This window comes from Pristiophorus japonicus, chromosome 18 (genome assembly GCF_044704955.1).
Source record: "Pristiophorus japonicus isolate sPriJap1 chromosome 18, sPriJap1.hap1, whole genome shotgun sequence".
NCBI classification, from domain to species: domain Eukaryota; kingdom Metazoa; phylum Chordata; class Chondrichthyes; family Pristiophoridae; genus Pristiophorus; species Pristiophorus japonicus.
In genome coordinates this window covers 86386091-86400367 of record NC_091994.1, presented here as the reverse complement: position 1 = coordinate 86400367, position 14277 = coordinate 86386091, and the positions used below count along the sequence as shown (strand labels likewise).

Genomic DNA, 14277 nt, shown 5'->3' with positions numbered 1-14277 from the left:
GATATCCATTTTATAATCTGGCAACCAGCACGGTTCACAATACTCCAAGTGTGGTCTAACCAAGGTTCTATACAAGTTTAACATCACTTTTCTGCTTTTCAATTCTCTGCCTCTAGAAATGGACCCCACTGCTTTGTCTGATTGTTTTAATGGGCTTATTGACCTGTTTATCTGTAACCCCCCCCAAATCGCTCTGTTCCTCTACCCCATTTAGACATTTTGGGGTAGAAAATGGCCCCCACCCGAAAGGGGGCGCTCCCACCCTGTTTCGATGGTTTTTACCGCAGCTGCGATTCAGGTCGCCTCTTGAGCGACATTCGGCTCTTTTGTTTTTTTTTCTCTCCGATCCGTAACTCGATCATAATGGGGACGGTGACTACACCTGAGGGGCGGAGCAGAGTAACCGCCGTGATGTCGTCATCACGGCGCCGCGTCACCACAGCTCTCCCCTTCACTTAAAGGGGAGAGCCTCTGCGATTATAAAACTTCGGGCCACTGGGCCACCAGGGAGGGTTTCAGCCAAGAGGGGGTGCCAGGCTGCGTGTTGGCGGCCCGGACGAACCCGGGGTTATATTTGTCCGGCCGACTGCCGACAAGAAAAAGCATGGCGGCAGCGGCAGTGAGCCCTCCCCTTTAAGGGAAGCCGCATCGCCGCTGCAGAAGGCCACAGCTTCACTGGACCACTGGGCAAAAGCTTGTTTTGGCACCGCCGAGCGGGCCGAAGATTTTCCGAGGGGAATGTCGCTGACGGGGGGTTAGATCGGCAGTGCGCACGGTGATGCCGCTCCAAAGAACGGGCGTTTGTATTCCTGAATCAAGACCTTGATCCAAGTAACGGTGCTCCATATTTTCCCCATGAACCACTCCATTAGATGATGCTGATGTGAATGGGACAGATAATGGCCCGGGTTCAGAGCAGAGCGGTGGGGGGAGGGGGAAATCGGCCAACACTGGGAAAACTCAGATGGGTAATTGAGCTATCAGTAGCCATTCCACCAAAAGTCGGCAGCCACTCCACTCCGCAGCGTGGACGCTGATTTGCGGTGGTAACAGGCCTTAAGGAGAGGGGCAATTACGGCCCCTTATTTTCCAAGGGGTATGTGGCCTCCTTATTCTTCCCAGCAAAATGTATTACCTGGCACATATCTATATTGAAGTTCATTTGGCAAGTGCACTCCCATTCTAGTTATATGCCTTGAATATTAGGCTGCTCTTGGTGTTAGTGGATTGTTCTGTTGAGGGTCTCTGAGGCTGAACCCGGGCCATTATCTGTCCCATTCACATCAGCATCAGCTAATGGAGTGGTTCATGGGGAAAATATGGAGCACCGTTACTTGGGTCAAGGTCTTGATTCAGGAATACAAATGCCCGTCCTTTGGAGCCCGTTCAAATAGATTTGAAGATCCCACGGCACTATTCGAAGGAAAGCAGGGGAGAGGTCCCTTGGCACCCGGCTCCCTGAACCAACGCCAACTGGCCAATCAACGCAGGCACACAAAATGGCTGCCGTATTTGCATCCAGTCCCTGAACAGGAAAGTAGTTCATTGTATGTGAAGCGCTCGGAGATGTTTCTGAGAAATGGGATAGATGTGGATCATTCTTTGGCTAGAATTTGCTGAGAGACCCACATGCTGTTGGGGTTCACAACTGTACAGCATTGGGGTGCGGATTCATTTGAAACCTCGATAGCTTTCCCACATTACAACAGTGGCTACACTTCATTTAAAAAAACTTCATTGGCTGTAAAGTGCTTTGGGACGTCCGGTAGTCGTGAAAGGCGCGATATAAATCCAAGTCTTTCTTTTTCTTCTGTCAGAGGTTTTAAATGGAGAAAACTCTGGCTTTATGACATGGCAAACCACGCCACAAACCACACATTTCCCATTGGTCGCTGGTGGCGGACATAAAATGTGGAATCGGCTGACAGTTAAATCTAATTCGCTTCAACAAAATCAGCTCTAAGTATTTTCATTAGCTTTTCAGCAAAAATGAATAAAGCTGTTCCGCCGTATTGCACTTTCTGTGAAGAGAGCCTCTGCGATAAAGATGTGCAACTGGCTGGATGAGAAATGACTGCCAAACAGAGTTGAATCAATGCGCTGTGGCTCCCTGACAGACAGCAGGAGACGGATGGATGTGCTGCTGCCGCTGATATGGTTGAAGCCTCTTGTTAGAAACATTCTGGAGGTTCACAGTGTTCCCAGTAATCATTTCTATAAAAGGGAAGTTCAAGAGTCTGAACAGGTTCTATTTAACACAACAGAGCGCACTCCTCTAATACTGGGTTCCCCGGCACTAATTCATTCTTATCAATTCATCCACATATTAGACAGCAAACCGCAGAATGAATGTTTTCCATTGAACGATAGCAGACTTTAAAAGTGGAAGAGAAATTGTACAGGTTGTACCATCACAGGCAGCTATATCTTGTAGCATTCATACGAACGTACAAAATTGTCGGGTAGGAAAAAAACAGTTTGGCCATCAAACATGCCCCACAGCACAGGAAGGCTGGAGCATCATGACTAAACATTCCCCCCTGCACCCCCAATATCCCCAACCTGCCCCTCACTCCCTGCCTCAAGCAGCCATGTATAATCTCCTGGGAGAGGCAAAAAAAAAACCAGAGAAAGACCCCAGGGACAATAAGGGAAAAAATACTCTGGAAAATTCCCCTTCAACCCCCCTCAGGCATTGAAAACCATTGCAGGAGATCACATGGGCAAAGTGTTCTCTATAAAGACTCTTACTGTCTACATGATCCGATCTCTGACCTAGTCACGAATTGGTCCACCAAAGTCAGCAACGACCACACAAAGCAGCAATGCATTCTAGAGGCTCACTCCTCTCTCAGAATAGAAGATCTACCCAACATCCAGTCTATTCCTATTCTTACACAGTTGAAACTCAGGTCCCTTGGTCCTCCCCAATCAGTTAAACTGGAATCATCCATCAATAGACCCCATCCAGCCCTTTCATTATTTTATAGACCACTTTGCCTCTGCCGCTCTAAAGTAAATAGACCGAGATTCTTCAGCCTATCTGAGTAGCTGATGATTGGTGCTGAGTTAGCTGATCTAATGAGGACCTGGGTGGGTGGGGGCAGTCTCCAAAGAGTTGCCGGTGGGGGGTGGGAGAGGGATGGCCAGGGCTGGGGAGGCCCCAAGGATTCCTGCTCCTGGCCCACCAGTAATTCTCACAAAAGTTTGAAACAAAAATCTGAGCGAGGCCTCTTCTGCCCTCGCCACGGTTCCTGGCAGGTTTAGTGACGTGAGGGCTTCCCGATTTCTGCAGTTAAATTCATGCCGTGCTGTGGGTGACGTCTTTGCGCTGCGAGTTTTCAGTCTAAAGTCGGCCCTCCCGAACAAGTGTTCTGGTAAGTGAAAATGGTGCTGTGTGGAAAAACAGTAGGGCACCACAATTGGCCTCTGTCACTGACCTCCTCAAGAGGGAAATTCAGGCAGCAGTCCTGCTACCCAGTGGCCCTTACATGTACAGACATTGGTTGTGACCAGATTCGGACTTGGCTGTGATGCCATCTGTGGTTGAATAGTCTAACAACACTCAAGACCCAATTTTAACCCAGCCTGCCCTGCACGAACTTGGAGGGCGAGGTAGTTACAATCATGGTCGAGAGGAGCTCGCACCGCATTCCCTACTAGTGCCGTTTTTATTTACCAGAACAGTTGTTCAGGAGGGCCGACTTTAGATTCAAATCTCGCAGCTCAAAGACGTCATCGTCATCGCAGCACGATTTTAACGATAGAAATCGGGATCCCCACACATCGCTCAGCCCTGGTGGGAGGCAGCATAGTAGCCAGAAGAGACCGAGCAAAGTCCTTTTTCAAACATTTGTGAGGATTCCTTGTGGACCTGGAGCAGGAATCCTTGGGCCTCCCTGGCCACCCTTCTCCCTCCCCGCACCGCCAACACTTTGGTGACCCTCCTCTCGCCCCTCCTCTCTCAGAAACTAACCTTACCCTGAGGACTGTTCCCTTGTGTCCTTGCCAGCACGTGCCTCCTGACGGATTTCCCGCTCCCGCCCGACGGGTCATTCCTGCCGGCTTCGAGCGGCAGACAGTCAAGACACATTTAATTGAGGCCCCGGGTGTTAAAAATGTCCCAGGCCTTGCACTGAGGCAACCATGGGGGCAAGGGATGAGGGGGGGGGGGGATCTCCCACCCGGCCCGAACCTCCCCCAGGTTCAAATCGGGGCTTCGTTGCTGAGACCCACGCACTGTCACTTGGACGAGCCTGTGGCAGTGCCTTCAGGTGAGGAGTTAGAAGAAGAAGTAAACCAGTCCACAGTGAGTGTTAACGGAACAGTGATGGTACCTTCCTGTCAAGTTACTCTCTCCTTCAACAACTTTGAGGAAAATTTTACGGTAGAACCTTATTATGGGCGGCAGCGCAAAATGGGCACCGGTTCTAGGCCCAACCTGATAGTTCTAGTGACAACAATGGATCAGAATATCGGGATGTGGTATAACAAGCGGCTAATCCGACACCGCCCGTTTTGTGATGCCGCCCAAGTTGAATTGCTATCCCTTTATCTGTCACCAAAGGACGATGTCACATTGGTTATTGTCACTGGTTAAAATTCAAGGAGAAACTAGAAACGTTGATTGAATTTGATGCAATGAAGAATCCCAGCCATTACGAAACCTCCACACACACACAAGTAAGACAATTCCAGTCGCCCCCATCAGTAGTAACCATCATCATAGGCAGTCCCTCGAAACGAGGATGACTTGCTTCCACGCCAAGAAAAAGGATGAGTTCACAGGTGTTTCAAAAGAAGAACCTGAACTACATCCTCAAGGGTGGAAGATGCCTGTGCGCGGATTTTTTTAACGTGTGGTGACCGTTGCACACCAGCCACCACTCGGGCTCGACAGAGCTAGGCCTTGGTCCAGGATTACCCAAGACAACTGGAGACCTGCTCTGCTGCACGGACCTAGTGCGCACACATAGCACAGTGTGGGCTGGCCATCAGTAGTAACAGCCTGTGACTGATTCGCTCGCCAACTACACAAAGCCTTGGACATCAAATCATTACTATCATAGAACAATATAGCACAGAAAGAGGCCATTCGGCCCATCGTGCCTGTACTATGTACAGAGTCAAAGAGCCTGCCACTATTAATCACCGTAAATACACAATTGGCTGTTGTCGGACTCAGTGTGAAGCTGCATTTACATCGCATTGTTCAACGGGCAGCTGCGGAGTGTGAATCGCAGCCACCAAGAACCCTGTTATAGTGCGAGCTGCAAATCACACTCTCCATCGGCTAACCTTCATCCCTTAAATGATACCAGCAAAGCAATCCGGTCATTCAGCTCAGTGCTGCTTGTGGGACTATGCTGTGTGAGGATTGGCTGCCCTGTTTTCTTACAAAGCAATGACTGCAATTCGAAAGTAATTCATCGGCTGTGAAGTGCATTTGGACGTCCTGAGGAGGTGCAAGGCGCTATATAAATGCAAGTTCTGTCTTTGTTTCCCAAGGAGAGGGCCAATAGATGCCCCAACCCACTGCGCACTTTGTAAACCCAGATTCACTTTAGACTGGATGGGTGAGGCAGATAGGATAGTAGGGACAAAATCCTTGGAATTATTGTGATGATGGAGGGGAGATTGTAGCAGTGTCTTTCTGGATGAATGAACTAGGCTGAACTCCCTCATCCATACTGACTGTGGGCTGTGATCACCGTGTAAAATCAGCCTGTGGCGTTACTCATCACCGGGCCTATTGTACGGCTACAATGGGAAGTTCAATGAAAAATCCTGCCAGACAGTTGAGGAGCTGAGAGTTGACCCTATTAAGCAGTGATGCCGAGCTTCAATGGTGCCTGTAAGTCAGCAGTGCTCCAATAGCGTGTGATGCCTGAATAGTAGCTAATGTGCCATTAATAGCCAAGCACTGTATGGTACGACAGAATCAGGACACATATTTCCCAGCCCCCAATCTATTTCTCAACAGCCTGTGGCTCGTAGCACAAAACTGTCCACAGCTCAGCTCTAATTAGCACTAAACTGGCACTCGCGCTGCTCCAGCAGATGAACAGGGAGGGCTCAATGGAGTAGTGCAGAGAGAGTATTAGTCGACATCGAACCTGTGCTTTATCTAACCTGCGAGTGCTTGGTGCTGCTACGGGGGCTGGGGATAAAGGAATATTCCTTGCCCTAATATCCTGACTGCGAGGAACATAAATCAATATTCATCACCCAGTCGCAACAACAACTTGCATTTATATAGCGCCTTTAACATAGTAAAACACCCCAAAGGTGCTTCACAGGAGCATTATCGAACAAAATTCGACACCGAGCCACTAAAGGAGATATTAGGACAGGTAACCAAAAGCTTGGGCAAAAGAGATTGGTTTCAAGGAGCATCTTAAAGGACAGAGAGGTAGCGAGGCGATTAGGTTTAGGGAGGGAATTCCAGAGCTTAGGAACTAGGCAGCTGAAGGCACGGCCACCAATATTGGAGCGATGAAAATCGGGGGTGTGCAAGAGGTCAGAATTGGAGGAACGCAGAAGTTTTGCAGGGTTGTAGGGCTGGAGGAGGTTACAGAGATAGGTACGAGTTAGGATACGGGCAGCAGAGGTTTGAATGAGCTGAAGTTTATGGAGGGTGCAAGGATAGCATTGGAGTCGTCAAGTCTAAAGGTAACAAAGGCATGGATGACTCTGTGCATGAAAAGAGTAATTCTAATACTGGACTGGGTTCTGATTTCTGGCTTTACTTCTTTATATGAAGCATGAAACCTTTAGATTTTTTTTTAAACTTGTTCTTGGGATATGCTTGACAGTGCCAAAGATGCATTTATTATGTGTGGGCCTTCTTGCTTTGCAGCAATTGTTTTACAAGTGAGCAGCTTATTAATCCCCTTCAGAGGGCATTGAGAATCAATCAAGTAATGCGGACTACAGTCATGTGTTGGTCAGACCGGATCGGGGCGGCAGGTTACTCTCCCTGAAGCACATTAATGAACCAGTTGGGTTTTTAATCACAATCCAGGAGCTTTCATGGGTCATTTTCTGGTGCTAGTGTCTGTCAAACTTCCTGGCGTCAAAAAGCATAAACAAAGGAAGAAGAAAGACAGTTATTTCCTCTGGTTTCTTCTAACCCGGAGCTGACATTTCGCAGTCACCTGCCAACCTGCAAACCTCCTTCACCTGCAGCAATTACCCTCTACTTGACCTCCGGAATCATAGCAATTAGATATTGTGGCCCTACCGTGACAGGCCACGTTAACACAGCTCCCCCTGAGCAGCAGAATAATACAGTGCACAGTACATGGTATAACACACCCGACCGGCATTATAAACCAATGTCCCTCAACGTGCCATGAGGAACATAGTTGCCAACCTTCCATTCCTGTCCTGGAGTCTCCAGGAATTAAAGGTCAATCTCCCAGACGCTGGTGTGAGTGACCTGGGAGAAAAGTCAAGGGGCATTTAAACAAAAATAGTATTTTAAAAAAAAATGTTCTTTAAATACTTTTGATTAATCATTGTAAAAATATTGGAGATGGGGGGAAATAGTCAAAGAATAAGGAGAAGGCAATAGAGCAGGGTGGCACTGGGGGAATTGAAAACCAGAGCGTGCCAGGAAGGGACAGAATGTATAAACATAAAGATGAATCAGAAAGTGGGGTCAAAGCAGGAAAAAATGGTAAAAAAATCAAATGTAAAAGCTCTTTATCTGAATGCACGTAGCATTCATAACAAAATAGATTAGTTGACGGCACAAATAAGATACAAATGGGTATGATCTGATAGCCATTACAGAGACATGGTTGCAAGGTGACCAGGATTGGGAACTAAATATTCAGGGGTATTTGACAATTCGGAAGGACAGACAGAAAGGAAAAGGAGGTGGGGTAGCACTGTTAATAAAGGATGGGGTCAGTGCGTTAGTGAGAAACGATATTGGCTCAGAAGATCAAGATGTTGAATCAGTTTGGGTGGAAGTAAGGAATAGTAAAGGGGAAAAGTTGCAGGTAAGACGTAGTCTATAGGCCCGCTAACAGTAGCTATACTATAGGACAGAGTATTATTCAAGAAATAATGGAGGCTTGTAATAAAGGAACGGCAATAATCATGGGTGATTTTAACCTACATATTGATTGGACAAAGCAAATTGCCAGGGTAGCCTTGAGGAAGAGTTCCTCGAATGTATCTGGGATAGTTTCCTTGAACATTACGTTGCGGAACCAATCAGGGAGCAGGCTATCTTAGATCTGGTATTGTGTAATGAAACAGGATTAATAAATGATCCTGTAGTAAATGATCCTTTAGGAATGAATGACCACAACATGGTTGAATTTTAAATTCAGTTGGAGGCTGAGAAAGTTGGTTCTCAAACCAGTGTCCTAAGTGTAAATAATGGAGACTACAAAGGTATGAAGGTAGAGTTGGCTAAAGTGGACTGGGAAAATAGATTAAAGTATGGGATGGTTGGCAAACATTTAAGGAGATATTCCATAACTCGCAACAAAAATATATCCCAATGAGAAGGAAAGACTGTAAGAGAAGGGATAATCATCTGTGGCTAACTAAGGAAATAAGGGATGGTATCAAATTGAAAACAAGGGCATACAATGTGGCGAAGACTAGTGGGAGGCCAGAGGATTGGGAAACTTTTAAAAGCCAGCAAAGAACGACTAAAAAAATAATAAAGCGAGGGAAGATAGATTATGAAAGCAAACTAGCACAAAATATAAAAACAGAAAGTAAGAGTTTCTACAGATACATAAAAAGGAAAAGAGTGGCTAAAGTAAATGTTGGTCCCCTAGAGGATGAGACTGGGGAATTAATAATGGAGAACAGGGAAATGGCAGAGACGTTGAACAAATATTTTGTATTGGTCTTCACAGTAGAAGACACTAAAAACATCCCAATAGTAGATAATCAAGGGGCTATAGGGAGGGAGGAATTTAATACAATCACTATCATTAATGAAGTAGTACTTGGCAAAATAATGGGACTAAAGGTAGACAAGTCCCCTGGACCTGATGGCTTGCATCCTAGGGTCTTAAAAGAAGTGGCTGCAGAGATAGTGGATGCATTGGTTGTAATCTATCAAAATTCCCTGGATTCTGGGATGGTCCCGGTGGTTTGTAAAACTGCAAATGTAACACCCCTATTTAAAAAAGGAGGCAGACAAAAAGCAGGAAACTATAGACCAGTTAGCCTCACATCTGTCGTTGGGAAAATGCTGGAGTCCATTATTAAGGAAGCAGTAGCCGGACATTTGGTAAAGCATAATTCAATCAAGCAGAGTCAGCATGGTTTTATGAAAGGGAAATCATGTTTGACACATTTGCTGGAGTTCTTTGAGAATGTAACGAGCAGGGTGGCTAAGGGGGAACCAGTGGATGTTGCGTATTTGGATTTCCAGAAGGCATTCGATAAGGTGCCACATAAAAGGTTACCACACAGGATAAAAGTTCACGTGGTTGGAGGTAATACATTAGCATGGATAGAGGATTGGCTAACGAACAGAAAACAGAGTCGGGATAAATGGGTCATTTTCCGGTTGGCAAACAGTAACTAGTGGGGTGCCGCAGGAATCGGTGCTGGGTCCTCAACTATTTACAATCTATATTAATGACTTGGCTGAAGGGACTGAGTGTAATGTAGCCAAGTTTGCTGATGATACAAAGATAAAAAACAAGTTGTGAGGAGAACACAAAAATATCTGCAAAGGGATATAGACAGGCTAAGTGAGTGGGCAGAAATTTGGCAGTTGGAGTATAATGTGGAAAAATGTGAGGTATCCACTTTGGCACAAAAAAATAGAAAAGCAAATTATAATTTAAATGGAGAAAAATTGCAGAGTGCTGCAGTACAGAGGGACCTGGGGGTTCTTGTGCATGAAACACAAAAAGTGAGTATGCAAGTAATTAGGAAGGCAAATGGAATGTTGGCCTTTATTGCAAGGGGGATAGAGTATAAAAGCAGAAAAGTCCTGCTACAACTGTACAGGGTATTGGTGAGGCCACACCTAGAGTACTGCGTACAGTTTTGGTCTCCGTATTTAAGGAAGGATGTACTTGCATTGGAGGCTATTCAGAAAAGGTTCACTAGGTTGATTCCGGAGATGAAGGGGTTGACTTATGAAGATAGGTTGAGCAGGTTGGGCCTATACTCAGTGGAGTTCAGAAGAATGAGAGGTGATCTTATCGAAACATATAAGATAATGAGGGGGCTTGACAAGGTGGATGCAGAGAGGATATTTCCACTCGTAGGGGAAACTAAAACTAGGGGACATAGTCTCAGAATAAGGGGCCACCCATTTAAAACTGAGATGAGGAGGAATTTCTTCTCTCAGATCTATGGAATTCTCTGCCCCAGAGAGCTGTGGAGGCTGGGTCATTGAATATATTTAAGGTGGACATACAGATTTTTGAGCGATAAGGGAATAAAGGGTTATGGGGATCGGACAGGAAAGTGGATGATCAGATCAGCCATGATCTTATTAAATGGCGGAGAAGACTCGAGGGGCCAGGTGGCCTACTCATGCTTCTATTTCTTATGTTCTTATGTTTGACTGACAGTCAACCTTCATCCAATCAGGTGACGAAGAGTCTGTTTGTTTTCCAATCGGTGTGATAAGGCAGTGCATCCTCTGAAGTTGGACATGATTCGGCCTCAACCTTGCTAGACTGCCCCCTATCTGCACAGGTGTTCTGTGCTTCCATACCCCCCCACCCCCCACTCTGTGATCTCCCTGAATAAGCTTGCCAATGTTATGCCAGCTGAGGGGCAGTTTTTTGCGATTCTCTGTCCAGTTGGCAGACTGCCCAATCTCACAGCCATCAAGCAGAGGGAATGTTTGCCTCATCAGTCTGGGCTGGATTTGAACCCAGGCTACAAGAGTGAAAGGTCATTGTGTCTGCCATACCTGGTCCCCTTTTATCATTTAATTTGTGGTGAGCCTTCTGAGAAGAGGGGTAGGTATTGGGCGATTGTAAGATGGGAGGAGTAATGAATACGTTTGTCATTTTTTACCTGGATGTTGGGATTTTTAACGATTTTTATTATGTTATAAAGCTGATTTGTAGAGGCAGATAAGCAGGGTGAATGAGGAACTGGCAACTGGCAGGTGTACATCTGAGAAGTAGGCGTGAAAGGTTTTAAATTATATAACTGGTAAAAAAATTTTAAGTGGAAAAGAATCAATTAGAAAGGAGGAAAGCATCGAGACTTAAAATACTGAATCAATAAAGGAAGAACAAAATTGACAAAGGCACTGAAATGTAATTGTAAAGGTTGCCATTTCTATCGGTTGATAGCACTTGTGTTGTTGTGCACCCCTCCATGTACTTAACTGGTAAATAGTTCTGCAGGACAGTCTGCCGGAGAGCACTGCTCCATTAAAGCAGAATAATTAGAGAGACAGTCCGCTGATCCCTGCTGTTTTACCTCCACTCCCCGACGGATGCCCCCGCTCCTTCAACAGCCCGACAGCACCCAATCCTACCTGGCTGGATTGACGATTAAGTTTAGCTCTTCAAAGAGATGACGCCTGATAATGTGCTTGTTGCTGGGGATTCCGAGTGCCGTTGCCATGGCTTCCGAGTTAAAGGTCGGTTCAAGGACAAGCACTGCACCATGGATACCGCTGTTGAGAAGGTTGTCTGCATATTCCTGATTAGGACAGAAAACAAGGTCCAGGCTCTTTTGAGTGCTGTGAAAACTGTGCCGAGTCACAGACAACAATATAGGACAGTTAAAGGGGAAGGCAAGTTAAAGGGGAAGGCCAGTCGAAGAGCGGTGCATTTTATTCAAAGTACCTACCCACCCACTCCTCCCTCATGTCAATTCTATATTCTAAAAACTCTACATTTAGGAAGATTATTGTAATGTAAGCACCTGTGAGTAAGCTCACAATACAAAAATAGTTGTAAAGCTGTTGCACCGATTGGCTTAGCCAGTGACGTGATGTTCCCAAGACACAATAAAACCCCAGTCAGTTGGGTCTAGGTCATTCCAGATGAGGTTAGGCAGTTGTGGGCCTCGTGGATGAACTGGTGATTCTGATTGTTAATCCTTTGTTAATAAACCCAACTAGTTCTTAATAGCAATGTGTTGCTATGAATTCTTAAGCAAAGAACCCATGAAGCAAATACATTACAATGACATGTCAAATATTTACCTGAATGGAGGATTGCTGAGCTGTTCAGTGACATTCCTGCCAGGGAGTGTCCCAGATCAGCATCAGTGGGGGGCGCGAGTGAATTGAGAGGTTAACCAGAGCCATTTATCCATGGGAATGCTCGCTACCAGCTGGGTGTGGTTGTAATGATCGGGATCGGGATCATGATCGGGGCCCAGGAGAGGTGTGAGTTCGGGGCCCAGCACGGGCCAGCCCACACTGCAATAATATGTGTGCGCACTAGATCCGTGCAGCAGAACTGGTCTCCAGTTGTCTTGGTTAATCCTTGCCACTGGATCAAGACCTAGCTCTGTCAAGCCCATGTGGTGGCTGGTGTACAATGGCCACCACACGTTTAAAAAAATTCACGCACAGGCATCTTCCACCCTTCAACATGTAGTTTGGGACATGGAATGTCAGGTCCTTCATTGAAACACCTGTGAACTCATCCCTTTTTGATGTGGAAGCAAGTCATCCTCGATACGAGGGACCACCTAAGAAGAAGAAGTAACTTCCTGGCTCGGAACTGAGATCAGTCCAAAGTTGCACCCTTCCCTCCCCCACATAAAAGAGCCATTTTGACTTTGTGCAACAGTGTAAAATGGGCAATAGCGAATCCTGTTTTACATCTCTCCCGATTTTTATTCCCATCGACCTCAATTGACCACAAGAGACCACAAGAGGTAATCAAGGAAGCCAGAAGAGCGATGTGTCAGTGCCTGCTTGTGCCAGCCATCCTGATGGTACACGTTTTTGCCAATTCTCAGGCGGGCTGCTGGGAGAAGTATCCAGTTCCTCAGGAGAGGCAGATTGGAGGAGAGGATTTAGGCCTCAGAACCTCTCAGCCTGCCAAAGAGCAGCTTCAGTTGTGGAGCCAGCAGAAGTTAGAATGTGGCGCCCGTTTGCTTTCTTTGTGTGTGTCAGTTTAGTTTGACAGGTTTGGGTTCACTCCAGAGAGTGAGCACATTAGCTGGGCCCATTAAGAAGCACTGCACTGACAGAAATGTCATCCTTCAAGTGAGACCATTGGCCAATTCCCGTTGATGTTGAAGATCCCCAGCACTCTTCGGAGAAGAGCAGCGAGTTCTCGTGTCCCTGGACAACCTTGCTCCCTCAACCAAACCCATCAAACTCTTTTTTAAATAAAAAAGTAAAATGCTGCAAATCAGGAACAAAAACAGAAAATGCTGGAAATACATGGCTGGTCTGTCACCACCCATCGAGAGAAAAGACGGCTTCAGGTCTCTGGCCACCGAAACTGGGGAGAAAAACTGGGGGTGTGGGGGAGGGTGGGAGGGGGCGGAAAGATTGGTGTAACTTGAGCAGCAAACCTAGGTTATGGACTGTTCATTCATTCTTCTCATTTGTTATTTGTGGGATCTTACTGTACGGCAATTACTTGCCGTGTCTACCTACAGAGCAACAGTGGCTCACGGTTGTGAAATGTGCCGAGGATAAGATGGGGCACTATATAAATGCAAGTTATTTCTTTACCTGCCAGAGGCTGAAACTAGTTAACATTTGCCAAAATTGAGAGATCATGGGGCCAGGACTGCTGGGTAGGGTTGGCAAGCCCTCCAGGATTATCGTGGAGCCTCCAGGAATGAAAGATTAATGTTGTGGAAACTGCTGTGAGCAACCCAGAAGAAAGGTCATACGGGAATTACATGTATGTGTTTTATCATTTGTTAGTTATAACAGTATCAGAGATGGAAAAAAGGCTGCTTGACTGACAGCCAAGAACCACCCAATAGGGTAATGAAGAGTCGGTTTGCTTACCAGTTGACGCGGGAAAGCGGTGAGTCGTGAGAATAAGCTGTCAGGCGACCAATGGTAGGGCTGGTTATAGGCAGCAGATCATGTGATGAAATCTCCAGAAATATATCCAATTAGAGTTGGCGACCCTACTGCTAGCTACAGGCACAGGCGGGAGACAGGACATCAACACTGAGGCCCCGATTCTATCCCCTGCACACGGGGCTGGTGGGGCCTCGCAAGTTGGTGCCATGTGATAACACTCATCTTCAGGAGTCTTCATCAGCTGGCTCGCACTGCCCAGGGTTGGTGGGGGTGGGAGCTCCAACTGACTGGGCAGAGACAGAAATGGT

General features: G+C 46.4%; 1 protein-coding gene across 4 annotated transcripts in view; it reads right to left on the bottom strand.

Moving 5' to 3' along the window:
• LOC139228817 (kazrin-like) overlaps nucleotides 1–14277 on the bottom strand; it is a 387245-nt gene that overhangs the window by 36444 nt on the left and 336524 nt on the right. For all 4 annotated transcript variants that reach the window (XM_070860217.1, XM_070860221.1, XM_070860218.1 and 1 more), the window contains one exon: nucleotides 11495–11661. In XM_070860217.1, the coding sequence (XP_070716318.1) occupies nucleotides 11495–11661 (167 nt within the window). The remainder of the gene's footprint in view (nucleotides 1–11494; nucleotides 11662–14277) is intronic.